The 20934-nt window shown below is 34.1% G+C and overlaps 1 protein-coding gene across 1 annotated transcript in view; it reads left to right on the forward strand.

Moving 5' to 3' along the window:
• Window positions 1-1051, forward strand: part of LOC143919808 (protein Wnt-6-like) — a 32325-nt gene extending 31274 nt beyond the window's left edge. The window contains exon 4 of the mRNA XM_077442342.1: window positions 56-1051. Within this exon, the coding sequence (XP_077298468.1) occupies window positions 56-517 (462 nt within the window). The 3' untranslated portion in view covers window positions 518-1051. The remainder of the gene's footprint in view (window positions 1-55) is intronic.
• The last annotated feature ends 19883 nt before the right edge of the window (window positions 1052-20934 follow it).

The raw sequence follows: 20934 nt of genomic DNA on the forward strand, positions 1-20934 counted from the left end.
TATAAGAACTCATTTTACTTTTACTTATATGTACATGTTTATGTTTTGTCTACAGGCCATAAAGAATTACATGAAACCTGAGTGCAAGTGCCACGGCTTGTCTGGCTCGTGCACACTCAAGACGTGCTGGTTGAAGATGCCCACGTTTCGCGAGGTCGGCAACAAACTGAAGGACGAATTCGACGGTGCTACCAAAGTCATTTCCAGCAACGACGGCAAGAGCTTCATGCCTGAAGAACGTTCCATCAAACCACCGAACCGGGCCAATCTCGTTTACACGGAAAATTCGCCAGACTTCTGCGAGGCCAACTTGAAAATCGGCTCACTGGGCACCCAGGGCAGACATTGCAACGCCACATCTCAGGGGGTGGACGGGTGCAATCTGCTCTGCTGCAACAGGGGCTTCAGTCAGAAGACAGTCAACGAATCTGTCAATTGCAGGTGTAGGTTTAAGTGGTGTTGTGACGTCACGTGCGACACGTGCATTGACAGGCGTGTCGTCAATACGTGCCATTGAAACTGCCGTGAGACGACGATGACGTCTTCTCCTCCTCGTCCTCCCCCACAGCAATTAGTCAAAAAGGTATTATTGAATTTGCTGATTGATATTGGATTGTTGAAAATCGATCCGTCTCGTCAGTCCCATTTTCATTTTTTTTCGATCTTCTGAATCCATCTACATATGTACATAAGGATGTATGTATGAATATACAACATATGTCGAATTTTACATCGAAATACTTTATTTTAGTTGGGTAATGCCGAAACACGTGTATGGCTTTAGTTCTGTGCAATTCATTCGATGATACTGATTCAAATATTTTTTTAATGTTTTATTTAATACGATTCTCAAAATAGCCATGTAAACTTTCAAATCGCTGTTTCTGGGAATCTTACTCGATGACTGAATGATAGTTTACACGTGGTAAGGTATTGATTGACGTTACCTTGAATTTTTCGATGGATTATAAGTGCACTTACATTTGAAAATAAATTTAGACATCACAATAAATAAACAAAATTGAATAATATTTACGATAACTCGGACGATAAAAAAGGAAATGTTATGAGATCAGACAGATTTGTTGATTTGCGATAGTGCATTTCGTAATGTGAGAATCTCTTCCGCAAAGCGGAAATATTTTACTTAATATTAAAAACCTATCTCATAGTTTTATATGTAAAATGAAAAAAATATTTTTTAATGTCTTTTATACATATTTAAATAATATATATTTTTACCTCGCTCGGCAAAATTGTGATTTTTATATTTTATGTTTAAAACAAATTAATTCAACTTTCATTCATTGCTTTTCGCCCCATTTTAAGTATAAATTTATGTACAAGTTTACAAAAATAACAAGCCTAATATTTTTTATGACAATATTATTTTAAGATAATATTTTTAAATGCTATATAAATATAATATTTCAATTTGTGCTTCCATTTTGCTATGAATTTTATGTATTTTTAACGTGTATATAAATAAGACTGAATGAGTTTTTCCTACGCATTTTATCTGTGTATATATTCGCTGAATCTCGCACTGCTAACGTCGGAAAATTCACAGTTTTTCCACGCTTAGTAACGTGTGGCTTATTTATTTTAAAAAACGTTGCTATATGAGATTGTCGTGCCTTATACATTGTAACGTATTAGTCAATTTTCTAGTAGCTAGTTTATATTACGTTAGTATTTTTATGTTGGTCTCTTGATTTGTAATATATTTATATATGTGAAATAAAATTGATTTTAATAAAAACAAAAAAAATAATTTTTCATTTGTGACGTTCACAGGTGTACACCGAACGAACATATAACCCACACAACAATCAATGAAAATTTTACTAACAGTAGAAGATACACATACGTATAGAAGATTTGTAATATGTATATGTAGTATAATTAGAAGACTTTGCAAGTGCATATCAAGTCATCTTGAAAAATCTACAGGTACCTGTTTAGTATTATATTTATATTTTTATGAAACTATTGAGATACGACGTATGTATGTGCGAGGCTGGGGTTTTCGCGATTGCATCGTGACCTACACTTTGACCGCTGACTTTCACCAGATTGTGGCGAGGGGGTGGTGGTGGTGGTGGTTGAATGGAGCAACAATGCTCGTGGGTAATTTGGGTCGGTTCTGAGCGGCCATTAGCTCGGAGCAACACCCAAATAATTGGCGGAGCTGTGGCCGACCACCCAGCGGCCGATGCGGCCAACCGGCCAATCGACCATGCGGCCAATTCGGCCGAGAACCGCCTCGGAGAACACGGCCACAACACCTCAACGTCCGACACGCGATCGAAGACATCGTGTGTCATTTGTCTCTCCTCAGGTCTATCTGAGTCCTCTCTTTGTCCTTTGTATTTACATACATACTTCGAAAAATGATTATATTATACATATGAGCTTAGAAATTTTTGAACTACACTGATGTGGTTGAGGTTTTATTGAATTTTCCTTTTAATTTTTCAAAAATTAAATGTTACAGGTTTTTTTTAATAATCATGATTGATTCGCTTGTATAAGTGCCAAGTTTTTTTGGATATTTTATATTTTAAAGAATTTTCCTTCGAGTTCATATTTAAAAAATGGTTTTAAATTTGACCTGATTTTTCCTTTAAATGTAACAATAAAATTTTTTTTTTTAAAAGATTTATTTTTACTAATCAATTTTCTACTTTCCATATATGTACCTAAACTAAAGATACATAAGTGCAGATAAATCCAAAAATTGATTGTTATTTTTTGCGGATTCGGTGGAAAACTTGATTTTTCTTTTACATTGTCTAATTTATCAAGTGATTTAATCAAATATTATTGCAATAAGCATTATTAGGTAAAATAATATTTGAAAAGCTAGTTTAAACAAATATAATATTTAACAGATCAAGGCAGTTTTCCACCAAATACAGGAAATGCTGTTGTCGGCCTTCCAACCTACACGATTTCAATGTTGTTTTTTTTTTATTATTCTCCTCCGTTATCTTAGTTTTATTTCCCATTATATATGGTCTGATATCTTAGTATATGTATAGTCTCCAGGAAAATCTTTATTGGGCTGTTAGCCTTTCTGTAACAAGTGACTTCGTTTATCATTATATCGTATTATATTATTGTTCACTTATATAATAATCGTGGTCAATAATTTATAATTAGGAAAAATAATAAACACATCCGGTAGTAAAGAAGAAGAAATAAAGAGACATGTGAAATTAGGATGGATTACATTTGGACGAATGAATGGCGTTATTTAATCAAAAAATTGCTTGAAGAACAAGATCTTCAATTATTCAAGATCTTCAATTAGCCAGCAGCGTGGCTCGGTCGTTAAGCTTCTGCTTAACACTGAGAGGCGCCGAGTTCGATCCCTTGAGCTGACCTCGATTGAAAAGAATTTTTTTGAGTATATCTGTAATGCTGCTGGTCAGACCAGGATTTGTGACTCCTGGTTGATCGTTTCCTATCAGAGTTTGCCAATTTTCTCTGATTTCATTGTTGAAACGATTCCCGATTAAAAATTGGCTAAAAATCCTTCCTACCCACTATGTCACCACTATTTGAGTATGATTAATGTAAATATTACAATAAAATGTATGTACAATTCATAGATGTCTCGTTAATTGTCGAGTTTAAGTCAGTGTCTCGTAATTTAGCGACTTATATAATAAAAAATGCTGTATTGTTTGTAATTTGGCCAGGAAGGCGCATTGGGGTTTACCTGTAATGCCTTCCTGGTATGAAATAAAAAAAATAAAAAAAAAAATAAAAAAAAAATTGTGTTTTGTCAGTGGTGACGAATGGATCTAAAATTTGGACATTGAATACCAAGATGCTACACCAATGCACTCAAAAAGTATTGAATGCTGTTTCCTTGGTATAACGAGGAAATACAAAATACATAAGTGGAATACGTGTGTGAGAAGTATGACAGGGGTAATGTACACAGTGGATAGATATTGAAATGGCAATAGGCAGGCTACATGGATAGAAAAATGAATGATAAGTGGACAATAGAGGTACTGGAATGGTACCCGTGAGAATGCAAAAGGGTAAAAATAAGACCGCAAGGAAAATGGGTAGAAGAAATTAGAAAAAAAATGTGCGGGGTGAGATGGATGATAGTTGTCCAAAATACAGACGAGTGGAAGCTTGTTGGAGAGGCCTTCATCCAGCAGTGGATGCTGAATGGATGTATATTATGATGATATAATATTAATAAAAGTAATAAGTAATAATTATAAAAGCGTTTATTCAAAACGATAAAAAGAGTGATGCAACCCCGTCGTTAATATAAGCAATTATGTTAAATATGTATACCTAGTGTGTACATATTAACAAGAACTTATTTGTGTCATATCATATTCACCGTTTCAAAGACTTTTTAAACTTATTATTTAGCACACCAAATTTCTTTTTAATCTTCATACATTAACTATATATGTATGTATATAAAAAGAAGAAATATATATGTATTACTTTACAAATTTACAACACAATCATTCCACCAAATATTTGAGTCATCGGAAATACTTTGAATCTCTCATATTTTAAATTACATACGACTTATTACTCATTGATACTTTATATGGTAAGTTGGGCAAGGTTTGGCATTCGTATAACTGCGTGTCTAATGTGCAACCGCTGACAATATTGCATGCCGGTGTAGTGAAACGATGATCAAACTTTTCGTGTTATAAAATCTCATCTCGTACACTGAAGTCATCGGCTTTAATGTAACACACATCCATGTCAAAATTTACATACACACTGTACCACATACGAATCTGCAAGAACGAAAACGGGCGTCGAACGTCGCGCCGAAGGGGTTAGCGTGTTAGTCAAAAATTGAAATAAATAAGTCGAGGTAAAAAGGCGTGTAGCAAAAAGCGAGCTTTTAAGAGGCTTTTATTGAATGGGGCGTGATTTTGTGGGAACATAAAATTCGCCATAAAAGCTGAACGGGGCAAACGCAGACGCCGCGTTCGCGATTTACGACCGACCTAGACGCCGACGTCGATCCAATAAACTGCTAATTATAATATTAAGACTAGTGTTGTAAGTCGAGAATATTATCGAGGGAATATTCCCGGAGAACGAGAATATTCCCGTTATTCGCCGAGAATTTTCTTTTTTCTTGGTTATAAAACATCTTTAGATGTTTATTAGCTTTTTATTTGATTCTAGGATATTTGTAGAACCTAATAGGAGTAAGAGGACTTTTTAGAATATCTGGGAGCATTTTGAATGACATGTTTTCATTCTGACGACACTGAATTTTCATTCTGACGACACTGAGACACTACTACCATGAACGTTTTCCGCAAAATTCCCACAGGAATTGCAATGCTTATTAACTCTGGAAGCAATAATATATTCCAATGAATTGTTCCAACTTACTGATTTAATCAATATTTTAAACTTAACACATAAGATATTTTATTCATTTCCTCCCTCATCTTAAACGTTCACACGAATTTATCAATTTACTTTCAAAGTTTTCGACGAAATTTTTTAACACAGATTTTGTACGAGTTTGGGTATTTTAATTGTTATTTCACATCAGTGCGTACTTTTAAAACACATTACATAATATGAAATCGTAAATTTATTAAGTTTAGAAACGATAAAAATTGGTAAATAAACAATGCGAGTTACCATCGACACTAAAATGTCAGTAAGTTTTTTTTTGCTTCCAGATCTATAAATAAGTTGCTTTGAGCTTTTCTCCGAAATTGTTAAATCTTTTAACACAAACTACATAATAGGCGCAACATTTCTGTTGTGTTTCGCCAACCGCTCAAAAGTCACATTTCCTTACCCTCTTTCTGTACTTATGAAATGTAAAATGTTAAAAATTATTATTAATTCGGTTTTTGCATTAGTCAATTAATTTTATTCGTGTCTTCCCTCATCTTAACGTTCACATGAATTTATCCATTTTTTGAAATCGCAACGGAATAGTATAAAAGCCTTCCAGATGCTCTAAAAAAGAATATTCTCGATAATTCTCGGTTTAAAGAATATTCCCAAGAATATTCTCCAAAAGATTATTACCGAGAATTTTACAACACTAATTTAAGACCACCTGACTCACTGACATCTTGATCTTACACTTTTCGGCTCGAATCCCGATTTCTGCATCGCCGATAACCGACCAGCTCCGAATGCATCCAGGAAATGTCATGGCGAAAAAAAGTATTCGGGTTATGATTCATTTTCGAACCGTTTTCCGGCTTCATAGTGAATGCATAGTATTTATAGCTCACTTTGTGTCTCCAAGATAATATAATATTATGGGAAAATCTATTCCTGTGAATAGTGCACAGCACGAGCGGCGAATACTTGAAACTGGCTCGCATTGTCCGCAGGGAAATGTTATACATTGTAATATACTGGTCTATCGTGAGTTATTTATTGCGTCAGATGCTTTTAAAGTTGCACTTGAACAGTATATCGATTCGTTTCAGCAAATTTAATACATCTAATCGTGTATTTATTCCCAATTACAATCTGAAACAGGTTCAAAAGCTTTCAGGTATGTTTACATAAGGTCAGACAACGACCTTAATAAATTTTCCCAGTACAATCACCTCGTACACAAATCACCCTTTTCAAACCTATATGTACTACTAGTTTAAATATCTTTATTTATATCCTCCGAGAGTCTATCTGTATGTTTCTCAATTTTGAATGTATACCCGTGGGATCTTTAGTCTTTCCTTATTTTTTTTTCAGGTCTTTTATCGTTCATACATATAAAGAACATGTCTTAGCAATGAAAACAATTTTAGATTTTCTACTTTTAAAATTCTATTTATTTCCACTGAACTCTTTCCTCATAAAAAAAATAATTAATTATTAAGTTTTTGGATATATTATTATGTATACTGTACATATGTATATTACTTAAATCTTATTACAAGCTCTGTATAACACTAAAGATAATAAATTGTTGTGTGAGCAGAGCTCTTATGGAAAAATTTTTGACTCTTCATAATTTTGTGTTGATTTTTAATTAAGAGGCACACTTTTATGTACTCCAACGTCACAACTTGACAATGACATTACATACATACATATATATATATATTAGTAATATAATTCCTTATAAAATGCAACATCACAATTCAGACAACGTGGAGTACTGGAGTGTAACTTTAAGCCTTAAAACGAGCTTCAATAGATGGTTTGAATCTACATACATATGTATATATGTATGTATGTACAATATATAAAATTGAATGTCTGTCTCTGTGTCTCGTATAGGCTCCTAAACCACTGAACCGATTACGATAGAACTTTCAGAATTTGTTGTTTGCATGTCCGGAAAGATTATTGTGAAAAAAAATTGCCCAAAAACGGGAATGAGTGTCATTGCAACGCAATAATTTCAAATGTGTTTACTACCTGCGTTTTTCCGACAGATGGGAACGGATGACTTTTATTCAAAAAATGTCATTCTATATGTACTGAAAACGGTACAGTAAAAGGTTGAGTTTTGGTTTCATTTTCAACACACCACAACACAACGAAGAGATGAATGTATGTTCTTCTTTGGAAGTAAATACAGTACATATGTACATACATGGTAGTATACAAATGTGCATGCATAATTCAAGGTAATATTTACACAACGCATTGGAAGAAATGTTATCGTAAGCATTTCTGAAACGATTTAATTAGAGTTGAGTTTTGTTTGTACATGTGAAAATTCATCTTCATGAAAAATTTCCCATTGTAAAGTTGTGTAAAAACAGAGATTTTTAATTGACCTTTGTGCTACGACGCTCGGTATTGAACGACACGAACACGACTGACTGGAGAAGCTTACACCACTTTCTCCGCAAATATCGAAATTATTGCATGCAGGGGCCCCTTAGTCGGTGGGACCCCGGAGCACTGGTCGCTTCTGCGCTCATAAATAGCGTACGTGTGCGTCGGCTTTATCTCGGCATCAGCCTCCGGGAAGCCGAGATCTTCCCTGGCGTTCGCATAAATTATGACCGCGCTCTTATGTTTATGCTCTGCGGCCGCGCACATTATGTAATTTCTTTATTGAATATTATTATTATATTTATACGTATGTATGTATGTGTTTGTTGTGATATAGTGTTCGGATGGCGGATGGCAGCTGTGCAATACACAGATCCGTACGGGATAAATTCGAGGCAATCACGACACGGTGCCGGCTAGGCGCCCCTAACTCATACGGGACGTCTCTTGTAGTAAGGGCACGTGAGCAAATCTTCCACTTCCTACGAAGATATAAATCACCTGTCTGACTGCTCGTACACGCGCGCCACACCGAAGTAAGTCAATCCTTTTGCCCTTTATTTGATGCTTATTGTACATATAATCAAATTTTCCGTATGATTCTTTCGAACGTGTCTGAAAATCGTTGGCCTTTCGCTCAAATCATATTAATTCAATATTTATTCTATTTATATTCCGAACAAGTCGGACTAGAAACTTTTAGATAAGACGTATCAATTAGTTACATAGGTGGTTGAAATGGAAATCGATATAATTGAGACCTTCACTGTATTAGTTAAGTAGATTTTATCATAGAGCTCTCAGATTGGCAATCAGTTTAATTTACTATATAATACATAGTTAATCGTATTGTGGCCGGAAGCCCTCGAAGCTGTCTGGAGATCGGTGATTGTCGTCCGGAATATGTAGTAAAGAATGTATAAGCTATAATACTGACTATTTTTGAGAATGACAGATATATAGTATTTTGAAAAATGTAATGTAATGTAGAAAGAGATTTAAATTTTTTTTTATTGCATTTCTTATTTTTTGTCTATAATTTATCATATAAAATTTACATTATAATTTTACACATGCTTTCTATATTGAAATATTTTTGAGATATATATGATATGTATGTATGTATGTAGGTACGCTCTTTCAATATGAATCATCTTTCATTTTTTCAAAATGATTCATATTTAATATTGCACAATGTGCATGATTTTGACGATACGTATGTATATAAATAAATTCACAATGCATTATAATAGGTAATTTCCCAGATTTTCCTCAATGACTTACCATTTCATTATGAGAAATTTGACAATGATTCAGTCCGTTGATTTATTTAATGCGTTAATTAAATTATTTATTATTTTTATACTATACTAAAATTTGCATAAATAATCTTAAAAAAAAAGGATTAGTTTGACGACACGCTTAAAGTTGTTTTTTTTGGCACAGATTTAGCTGTTTATATTTTCACGCTTTTGGCCGTTTATATTTTTCAAATTTATCTTCGGGTAAAATCGATAAATCAAACACAATGCTTGTATTATTTACATGCATTTTGATTAAATATAAACTAAACGTTGGTTCATATTATACTTCGGAATCGATGCCTTGTCGTACTGCGGATGTATAAATTCATCTCGCATTTAAATATACAGTATTATTTCATTGAAAATGTTTAATGTGAAAATCTACATTGCTAGTAGATAGATGTACGTTTGTTCGGTCACGATCGACAATAAAATAAATAAAACGAAAATGAAATATCTTGTGGGTCAAATTGAAACTTGCGTTTCGTATAAACTGGGCAATACGTGACAACCTGATTTAACTTACACTTGTTTCGCAAATGTTTGATACAACGCAGATTCAAAGCAGACCATAATCAATAAGACCGTATTTAAAAGAATAAAACAAAATAAAACCGTTGATTTTATCGAAATCGATTATAATTACGGGTCAATAGAATCGTTTGAATTTTAATTTCGGCACCGAAACTTTTAAAGTTTAAGTTTTTTTGTCGAATCACATTTGCAGAACGAATGCATAAATTGGTTAGAATTGATCCGTTTTACTTTTTTTTCGCGTTCAAGATACGAATCGGTCGTCGCGTAATATTTATTGTGGCCGGGTAGCGTCGTAAATTTTTACATTGGCCGAGCATTATTAAATGTCAAAACAATTAAATTTGCCGGTGTTAATTTAACACTAATTAATTATTGCACTAATAAATATGCAAATGTCAGAGTCGTTAAAACGCTTAATTAATAACGACAACTCAAAAGATACAAAAGTTGGAAGAAAAAAAACATCCCCTAATATAGACATAGAATATCTACCGAATTAGACAGACACCAACGCGTGGTGTGCCACATCAAAAAGTTGGAAAAAAATCTACTGTTCAGGGATAGTCAAGTAGAGGATTCGATCTTCAGAATAAGGTGTCAAAGTTGACATTTGTCCGTCTCTGGACCGTTGGTTGGTGGCCGCTAAATGGCACGCAACGAACGGGCCACAAGGTAATCGGCCTCAGCTAATGAATATATCAAGAGGGTAATTATTTATTGTTGGTATCCAGGTGGGCCGGGGATGCCCCGGTGATTTGTGGTGCCCGGGCCGCTCATTAAGACATGACCATTGTAAATCATGGCCCTCCTCGCACATCCAGATCAAAAATGCTGCAGCGTATGCGTACATGGATGATTAAGGTCAAAGTTATTCGGTATACAGATTAAGGATTTCATCTACACATGTAGGACGGATCGAATTCAATCTAAGTGGGCACTAATGTTCGTGGTTTGTTTTTAAAGTTGCATCTTATTTATTTTTTGTTCGAGATTTTCGCGATGCTATATAGTGTTTATAGTGTGAACGTCATTTGCAACTTGGTGTAAAAAAATTGTTTGCGGTAAAGCATCGTCCTCGCAGACGGATCATGCGAAGGTCAAAGCGTATGTTTGTGCAATTTTAATACACATAGCGACCGTAAATTAGCGATTTTCATTTTTATTTTATTATTATTCATTTTTCGCCTCGGTCGGGAACCGCCCATTTTTACCACGTCTCGTCGGCTGCCTGAGGGGAGTGCGTCATCCACGAACAATGGTCCATATCTGGTTAATTACCGGACACCTCGAGAGCCTTCTCAGACCACGTCGGACATACATACATAATAATTACGACTCATCGTCGCGATAGATCTGTTCCGAGAACAATTCTATCTGTCGTAGATACCTATGAATTCGCGTGGGTGAACTAATCTCTATATTTTTTTGTTAATCAAGGTCGTTTTAGTGTGTGTGTGTGTGTGTGTGTGGTTAGTCATAATAATCTTCCAATGTAAACGCGACAGAATGCTTATTGGTAATTTGTGATCGTTATCGTATAAGAGAATGATTTTTTTAATTGATAATTTATCCGCGTTTATGTATAATTGCAGCGTTATTCGATTAGTCAATGGGTATCCATAATGACCATTGCACGTGCTGTTTCGTATATTCGAATGTCTATTAGTATTATGAATAATTAATGCCGTATTAATTTGAAAATTAATGTGTCTGTCTGTAATAATATGTATTATAATGTTTGCCAAATAACCCTTTTTGTCTTGCTATTTTCTTGACGATTCTTTTTATAACTTCGTCATAATTTAAAAACTGTATGTAAATACATACAAATGTACGATTTATAGATGTTTTATTAAACAAGCTTTTTTTTTAACTGTCAAAATGTATGTATGTATATATTATACACTAGATAATTAAATATATCTAATAGATAATAATATATATATATATAGAAAATAATAGATATGAGCTTTTATTTATAAAATAATAGATATAAAGATTTTATTTCAAAATTTATTATATTTTCCTATTAAATAGCTCAAAAAGATTTTGCTCACAAAAATCAATATTTACTGACCAATTATTTAAAAAAATACTCGTCAATTAATCAAAAAACTAGTTGCCTTCTACATATTATGAGGTTCAAAATAAATTGTATGAGAATCAATAACTTCTGATACCGATTTAACAAAACCATAATTTCGCTTTCAAATAAAAGGAAAATTTCTTTAATATTAAAATAAAAATCGCTTTCGCTTATATTTTAAATAAATTCCTAAAATTTCTGTAATAAATAACACAATCATACTTTACCGCAAACATCACTTTCACATTTATGCAATATTTTTTTTACAATTTTAAAAATAATTTACATATCAACGGACAATCTGTCGATAAAACACTAATTTTTTATCGACAAAATGTCCAATAAAAATTTTTGATTTATGCAACTCTTCGAGTTTCAACAATAACGATACGCATAATACATCGATTAATAATTAATTAACAATGCAAAATTTGACTTTTTATCGCAGCTTATATAATTAGCAGCGCGTTTATAAAGATTTTCCTCGTAATATAATTCATATGTTTTTTATACAAACAAACACATATTGTAAATAATTCAATTAGACCGCAAATTAATCACGCATCGAACATTCGGAGCTCTCTCGATCGAGTTTTCGAACTGCGAAACAGTTCATATATCAACCGGTACGAAATTCGCTCTTATCGCCGATAAAATACCATTTTACACACCGACACATGCATACATTCACGTATACCTAGGTTTTATTGGTATTCATTAAAACCTATGTTTTATGTATCATTTATATTTCTAATTGATATATTATGTTTGAGGTGAGCGTAGCACAAAACGAACCGGTCGCTCTCTCATCTACTACGTGGCGTTTTTAAGTGCGTCGTTAAAATATACAAAAAGTCAATGAAATATTAATAGGCCGCGGTTCCGTAATTTATTGAACTAATTACTACGTTCACGTGACATTTGTATTTGAACGTTTTACGAGCTTTTAATCTCCCCTTAACCTCCATATAAGGCGGCTAAACATCCACATATATTTCTTTGTGATTGACAGTGGCTGTCAATGAAATCGTCTATATATAATAAATATCTAATGCGCAGGTAGATATGTATATACATACATAATAAAATCAATTTTCAACACCAGATAGTTACATAAGTAGTTCTATATGTAATAAAAGTTTTGAACGTGAATTCGATCGTCATAATCGCGTCATATAAAGACAAGTCAGGCAATGAATCGATTATTTACGACAATTATATTACAATATAATCGATTCTATTTGTGGCTTACTTTATACTTATTTACGGTATTTATCTCGCATTCAATACGTGAAAATAGCTTTGAGTAATCGATATAGAATCTAATTCGGCTCCGGCATTGTTTCGATGAAGTTGTATTACGAGACGATGCCTTTCATATAATATATAATATACAGGATGATACAAATTTATACACTTTAAAACTTCATATTTTTGTAAAAAATTCAAGGTTCAAGGTTGCCTAGCAATAAAATCCAACTTATGATTGTCAAAATATAAAAAAACTAGACTATGAATGTGTATTTGACGTACCTTATTAAGCCTGATAAAAGAGTCATTGTGACGTATTTGACTTTATTTTTTCGATACAAATCACGCTATTGATGATTGTATCCTTTTTTTCGTGAAAATTATAGTATAATACATTAGCAAATATTTGTTCAACTAAGTGTGGTTAATCTTTTGGAAGATTTTTGGACACGCTGTAGTTTGATTATACGCGTATGTGTGTGTATATGTGTATTAATCAGAATCAATAGCGCGTAATCACGGTCCGGGATCTAGTATCCCATGGTGTGCGCTGACCCGCGGGATCAGCGGCCCGTCATTCCGCCAAATCACCGGGTGACCCCACAGAGAGAGAGAGCTGCGCCCCCGGGGGCCCCCGGAGCCCCCGCGGGGCCGCATCTGGAGCCCCTGTCAGCGGCCCAGCTGGCCGTCGTCATTACCGTCGCACCAGCGCGTCGTGACCGCATTGTCGTATCTTCTTGAAATACCATCGCGCCGATATTTCATTGATTTCCTTCTTATTTTTTGCTTCGACATCGTCGACATGCCACATTTTTTTTTCCATTTTATTCGACCGTTTTATTATCTTATATTATACATTTCACTCCCGCGAGATTGTTCCTTCACTGGTGAACTTGCCCGTTGACAGTCAACTGGTGTAATCCGCTACGGTCGTTTAAAAACACCTACATGCATATATTTATATATTTTATACTTTGGTATGGACAAATCATTCACATGTCCGGTAGTAGAAAAGGGGAAATAAAGAGACGTGCTAAATTAGAATGGAGTGCATTTGGGCGGATGTTCGCCGTTTTCAAATCTAAATTGCCATTTTGCCTGAAGAAAAAAATCTTCGATCAATGTGTTTTGCCAGTATGAACTTGGGCAATGAAGGCCAGAATTCTGCATAAAGTCCAATGCACTCAAAGAAGTATGAATCGTTGTATGTTCGGCATATCGAGGATAGATCGACAACGAAAAATGTAGATTAGAAGTATAAGTATCGTCGACTTTTCCAACCTATTGTTGCAAAAACGTCTGCTTTCGTTAAAGGCTGTCCGGTTCTTTAATGTAATAGATGAGCATTTGGACCTGTTTGATTGTCATGTTGATAAACTAGTCAGTTTCGTGAGGTTCAACACGAGTCTATTTGAATGAGATGAATGATTGCTAATTTGTTACTGTTCTTGTTTTATTGTAAGACTGGTGTGACGCATTTGGGGCAACCTGTCAGGTCGCATTGGACATTAATTTGTTATTTTTATTATTATTCGTTGTTTATTTTTTATGTATTAATTATACTAATAAAATAAAAATAAAATTACAAGGGTAGTTAGTATAAGGGAGAAAGTGTAGAGATTTAAATGGCAATGGATGTGTCATGTAGGTAGAAGAATGGACGAAAGAAGACCTCAAATGGTACGCGAGATAATGTAAAAAGGTGCAAAGAAGGGCACAAGGAAGATAGGTGGATGAAATTAGAAAAATTGTGTAGTAACAGATAAATGAAAGCTCAAAACGGAGACGAATGGAAGTTAGAAAAGCTGTCATTCAACAGTGGATGGTTCATCTGATTCTTTGATATATTATTAGTTCACTGGTTAAACTATCGTTTACCAGTTCAGGGCTCGAATTCCAGCCATAATAGAAATACGTCTTCATTGATGATTATAAAATCCAAATCGATTTTATCCTGTCAAAGTTTGCCATGTTTATATCTGGAAATAATTGTTGAAACGGTTCCATACAAAATAAGCACCTAACCTACCCATCAACATCACTGGAAATGAAAACCATCCGTAAATAGTACAAATCTTTGACAAGTTGGAGTCTGCTACGCTTTAAATTAACTATGTATTAAATATAGTATAATTTTAATGAACTGATCGTCATGTCATGTCACGTCAAGTTCAAACGCATTATTAAAATTTGTATCGTTCCCAGGCTGACCGATAGTCTTGATGTAACAATTAGGCGTATGTACATATATACGTATATGCAGTTATTGATCGTTTTCTATCACTTTCTACGAAGGTCGCACAATCGTGGGACGTGTCGAGGCTGTTAAGTGGTCAACGGTGGTCCCACGGATCGGGATTGGGGAGATCATCTCGTGGTGATCATCACAATGGTGGAGTGTTTCAATCACCTGACAATGTGGAATCCGCGCTGTTCATTGTTCTAAGCCGTGCGCGCGCTTTGGCCATTTCGATGGACAAAGCCGGGGCCAATCGTCGTGCATTACCGGCGGTGAGTTAACAAATTTTCATTTGAGGAGAAATGTTACCGGATTGGCCTTTTGTCCGGCCATCATCGTCAAATCTAACGTGGAGTCTGGCTCATAGTTACCGTTTCGTTCGATGGCCGATCGACGGTTTTATCGAGCGATAGATAAGTTGGAGATACGTCGATGTTGGCCCTCTCTAATGGACACTAATATAGACGTATTGTATGGTCGAATTGAAAGAGTCGGACAGTTGAATGTATTCAAAATTTGTTTGGTTTGGATTGATTGGATTCGGATTGAAGATGCTTATAATAAATTTTAATCGGAATATTACCAACATACATATGTATGTACATATCATAATATGCATTAAGTTTCTACATATGTACATATATACATACATACTTACATGACATGAAGGTTATCATTTTATAATCTCATTTCTAGATTCCATATACCTATGTATATACTTCTCATATATGTATGTACATATGTATATGAGAAGTAAAAACTTTACAAGTACGCCTAGGACTACTCGTACCAAAAAAATCTATATGACATATCTAATTTTTTATCATTTAAGCTTTTATTTGTTGTTGTTTTTTTTCGTAGAATGGGAGTATGTAGTTTATTTTCTACTAATGATTTTTCCTAAATGTAAAGAAAAATAATTAATTTTTATTTTAATTGATTTATCACTTAATTTTATAACTACACTTTGTGTGTTTTATGAATCTTTGATATACGTACTTTGTATGTAATAATATAATATGTACCTAATAAAAATTCGAATAAAGTATCTCTTTTTCGAGCTTGTTACTCTACAAGTAATAGGTACGTATGTATATTGTACTTTAACAATCAAGATATATGTATGTACATGGTTTATATATGTATGTAGGTAAAATAGTGTGAAATATAGTGATTTTCAAAATCAAAGTAGACAATATACAATTATGTTTTTCCTATAGAAAGAAATACGTTTCAAACAAGACAGTTACCAATACAAAAACAAAATTGTATGTAATTTGCTTACTATTTATTTTGTTTTGCTCTATAAACCAACAGATAAAATGTGATTATTTTATTCCGTAATTTAATATTGAAAACCATCGACTTTTTCTGCTTCACTCATACACATGTATGTATGTGTATACATATGTAGTATGCTTGATACGTTATATTTTTTTCGAACAAAAATTAATTCAATCATTTCAATATCCCAGCTCGCAACCGGTAGAGTTCATCAATCTTTCCACGGTATCAAAAAGAAAAAACTTTCAGGTACGTATGTATATTATTGACAGATTCACGCGGTCGATTATGATCCGGCACTGGTGTGGAATCCTCGAATCGGGGTGTGGAGGAAGGTAGCATTCCCTCGAATTCCGGCTTAATGATTCAATTAGCCAAACCGAAATATCTGTCCATCACGACGAACGGACTAAGAACGAACGAAAGAACGGACAGACGAACGGCGAAAAAAAAGGCCGAAGGCGGCCCTGGCGAGCCGTAAACGACTGCGCGAGGGTGGCGGGGGATAGAAATAACAAACCGGCGAGCCGCGGCCTGTAATCAGGACCAATTTCCAACGCGGAGAGGTGTGAAGTTACGGTCCCCCCGGGTTCCGATTATTATTACGTCCCTGAATATATACCCCCGGCCCCAAAAAATGGTTTAACCAATATAGACATATTAAAAAGCCCCGAACGAGACCAAGGAGAGACGCCGTCCGTCCAGGGAGTGGGTGGTCTCACTCTCTCGATGATATTGACGCTATTGAAGGCTCACCATTTATTTCATTTTTTTCTCTTTTATTATTATTATTAGGTGTATGTATATTATGTATAAATGTGTATTATAGTATATTTTGTGTGTGAGGGACGTGTGGGCGTGTGATCGTATAATTGAGACGTGTGAATCGAATATTGGGTAATTAACGCGCGTGCGTGGGATCGGTGAAAATTGGTAGAAATTGTTGTTATATGATATACGCGATCGTCTATCGTGCTAATTGGTGGGAAAATTTAGTGTGATTTGAGTTTTATAGAATTTTACGAACCGGTGTAGGGGTGGAAAATCCACTGTCAATGCAACCGTATCGTAAAATTTTCCCATTTTCTTGTCGACGTATTTTCTAGTGGAGCTTTGATATAAAAAAGCAACATCGGTTCCTATATTAGGCGTGGAAATCCACTGTAGTTGAAATACCTCTTAATGATAAGTCTGTTTATAAATTCAATATACCTACAGATGGTTTCGATATAAAATATAGGTTCTCTTTCACTCTCTCTCTCTCTCTCTATGAAGAATAATGTTAAATAGGTGGATTGCAAAACAGTTTTTTAATAATGCAATTAATCAACCATAGACAATTTATAATAAGTGTATATATTGTATGTCTGTATACTCATGTTTTATATATTTCACAAGTAATTTAATAAAAAAATTCCATGATTATATTGATGTTAAAGCTTTGATAAGCTATCGTTTAAACACGTTCCCAATTTTCTGGCTTTGGTTCATCGACTTGTGTAATATAATAAATAAGAGAGGTATTTTAATTGTTAATGAAGATAATTCAATGATAAAGATTTTTAATTTCAATCATTCTATCATTGTCAATTCTTTAAATTGGCGTTTTGCAAGAAAATTCTGAACAGTTTGTTTATAGTATTTGCTTAAACGCATTGTTTAAATAGTTGATCGAATCTCTTCATCGAAAATTTGTTTTTTGTCTATTTAATTTAATTTATTATGAAAAATCCTGTTATAACTTGGGTGGGTACATTTTAATTTATTCTATTATAATAAAATCCTAAAATTTTCCATTAAAATGCCGTTTTATACAATTTAATGAGGGTGAAATGAAGACTTCGATGATTAATCAGACATTTTTAAGACAATTTCGGTAAATACGTTACCGTTTCCGAGAATCACAAACGTTTTGACATTTTTGTTTTTTATTTTACCTTTTTTACTAGACAATAATTTGCGGTGAAAACTGGTTTTTGTCCCCTCCGGAAAAATTAATAATCTCTTAATAGTAATTGGCATATATAAACTCAAATATTAATATTCATTTTATACGGCTTAAAAATTGTTTATTCATCGAGATGTCACACGTTCGACCATGAACAATCATTATAAAAATAAATATTGTTTTTTTATTATGTATAATATATATATTTATATATCAAGAATAAAATTTTCAACACAAGCTAACGGGAGGTCTCCGAATTATTGTGCGTATAAACACATCGATACACAATCTCAACACATTTTTTACCACGAATATATTATTTATATTTAAATTTACGCTCGTACAAAATCAAAATTGACACCGGTGCCAGTCATTACGGCGATATCGATGTCTTAATCTGTTCGGGTTCACAGAAATTACAATAATCGTATGGGGGTGGTGTGTGCGTACGTAAAAACGAGACACAAAATAGGCAGAGCACACGTGACCGACCGCAATCGGTTATTTAAGAGAGCCGACCGACACAAATAATAATAACCAATAAATGCCCCGCAAATAATAATTATATTACTGTGCAGAGGTGTTTCTTGGGTGGTCGCAGTATCCTCGCGCAGTTTGTCTCTCGCTTTCGCACTCGATTTGATCGCCTTCTCCGTCTCGCTTTCTCACGGCCAGGGGCGTACGTCGAAATTTCGCTGGTTTCAATTATTAAATTTGGAAAATTATCAGTAATAATATATGTGTTGAAATTGCATACGACGATTATAATCAGAATGTGTTTTTATATGAATGTGATTATAATGTTTAAAGACTAATTTTCAAGAATAATTTCTAATAACTATGAAACTTATTTTCGAATACTTAATTATACAGCAATTGATAATAAATAAAAAAGAAAGTCAGATGTAATAAAATTTATATGTACATATGTGTGTGTTGATTTCTGATCGTAGTCTTCGGCGTCAGCTGGTTGCTTTTCAAATAAAAATAGACCGCTCCATTGGGGTTCAAAGTAAGAGACCAAATAGTGAAACATTTTTTGTGCGAAAAGCATCGAACAAACGCCTACCTCTGTTAATGACATCCCCACTATTTAATTGCCTTATAGAATAGTTAGACAGGAAATTACGATGATTAAGACTATTTTTTGTGTCAATTTCTACACAATTATGTACAATATATGTACATTTGTATGTATGTTTCAATTTAGATCATATGTGCTCTAAATTTTTCCATTTGCTTTAGAAATGATAAAAAACTGACTTTAAATCAATTTTCATAATGATTATTTAAATATAATTTCTTGATACATATAATATATGCAACTGCTGTTTTATTTATTTTTTTGCTTACTTAATACATCAAAATTCGTTTGTCTTTGAATTAAGTAAATCAAGCTCTGGATTTGTCAGTAGTATTGATATAAAAAAAATTGGCAAGGTTTTTCAATTATTCGTTAAATTTGTTGAGCGCGTGTTACAATTAAAAGTATGGTTTTATTGACTAAAATTTTGTTCGAGATATTATACCTAAACGAAAATTCCATGGGTTTCTTTTTATTTTCCAATACATAAAATACGTATGTATGTATATATTGTATAGTCATATATAGTACAAATAATAGGTCATATATTGTACAAATTAATTTGCAATGCATATCAGTTTCCTTTAAGTTATTTTTTATTGAATTTGCTCATCACATATACACCAATGCGCGCTCGTGACTCGGCTAGGGGCCGTTCATTACACAATGGCCTATTATTAGGCGATCGCGCAAAAGGTGCCCTAATCGACCCACTGAATGGTCAGACATTTGCCTCCACAACACAGTGAAAGCGCGTTCAACATGCATGTATTAATTTCCTTTCCAAAACTTCGAACTCAATCGCAGCATCGTCTCGCGAGAGATTCGAGCGTTGTCATTTCGGAGTGAAAAATCTTTTCCTCGGAGACATCAACGAGCGGCCAAATATAAAACCCGGCGGTCGGGACTCGTGGAAATTCCTCTCAATATCAAATTGACTTCTCAGTATCGGAATTCAATATCGATCCATCACACGTGAATCATTCGTGTAATTCGTATCGGAACAGAGCTGGTAGTGTGGTCTCACAATTACAAAGTGGCCGCCGCGTGTTAATGCTCGCCCCCGAAATCCACCCAGTCATCGTCTCTCCTTCACGCACAAAGGAAATTATTACGTTATTATATTATCAACACTGAGTGGTTATATAAATACGATTTTAATAACAATAATCCGTGTAATAAATTACACGAGAGTCATCATCGAAGGAGGCCCACGACGAGGACGACGGTGCTTCGCGGACGTGGGGTAAATACTCTTGAATCCCTTTTGATGAGAACTCGGACCCGCCCGATAGCTGCTACTGCTAAGCAGAGGTACTAAACCATGATAAATTTATGCTCTCAATATAAAATTGATTTTCAATTTCTTGAAAACACGACTTAATTGATCGTGTAATTTAATTTATTTATTTATAGTTA

This window comes from Arctopsyche grandis, chromosome 12 (genome assembly GCF_051622035.1).
Source record: "Arctopsyche grandis isolate Sample6627 chromosome 12, ASM5162203v2, whole genome shotgun sequence".
NCBI classification, from domain to species: Eukaryota; Metazoa; Arthropoda; class Insecta; order Trichoptera; family Hydropsychidae; genus Arctopsyche; species Arctopsyche grandis.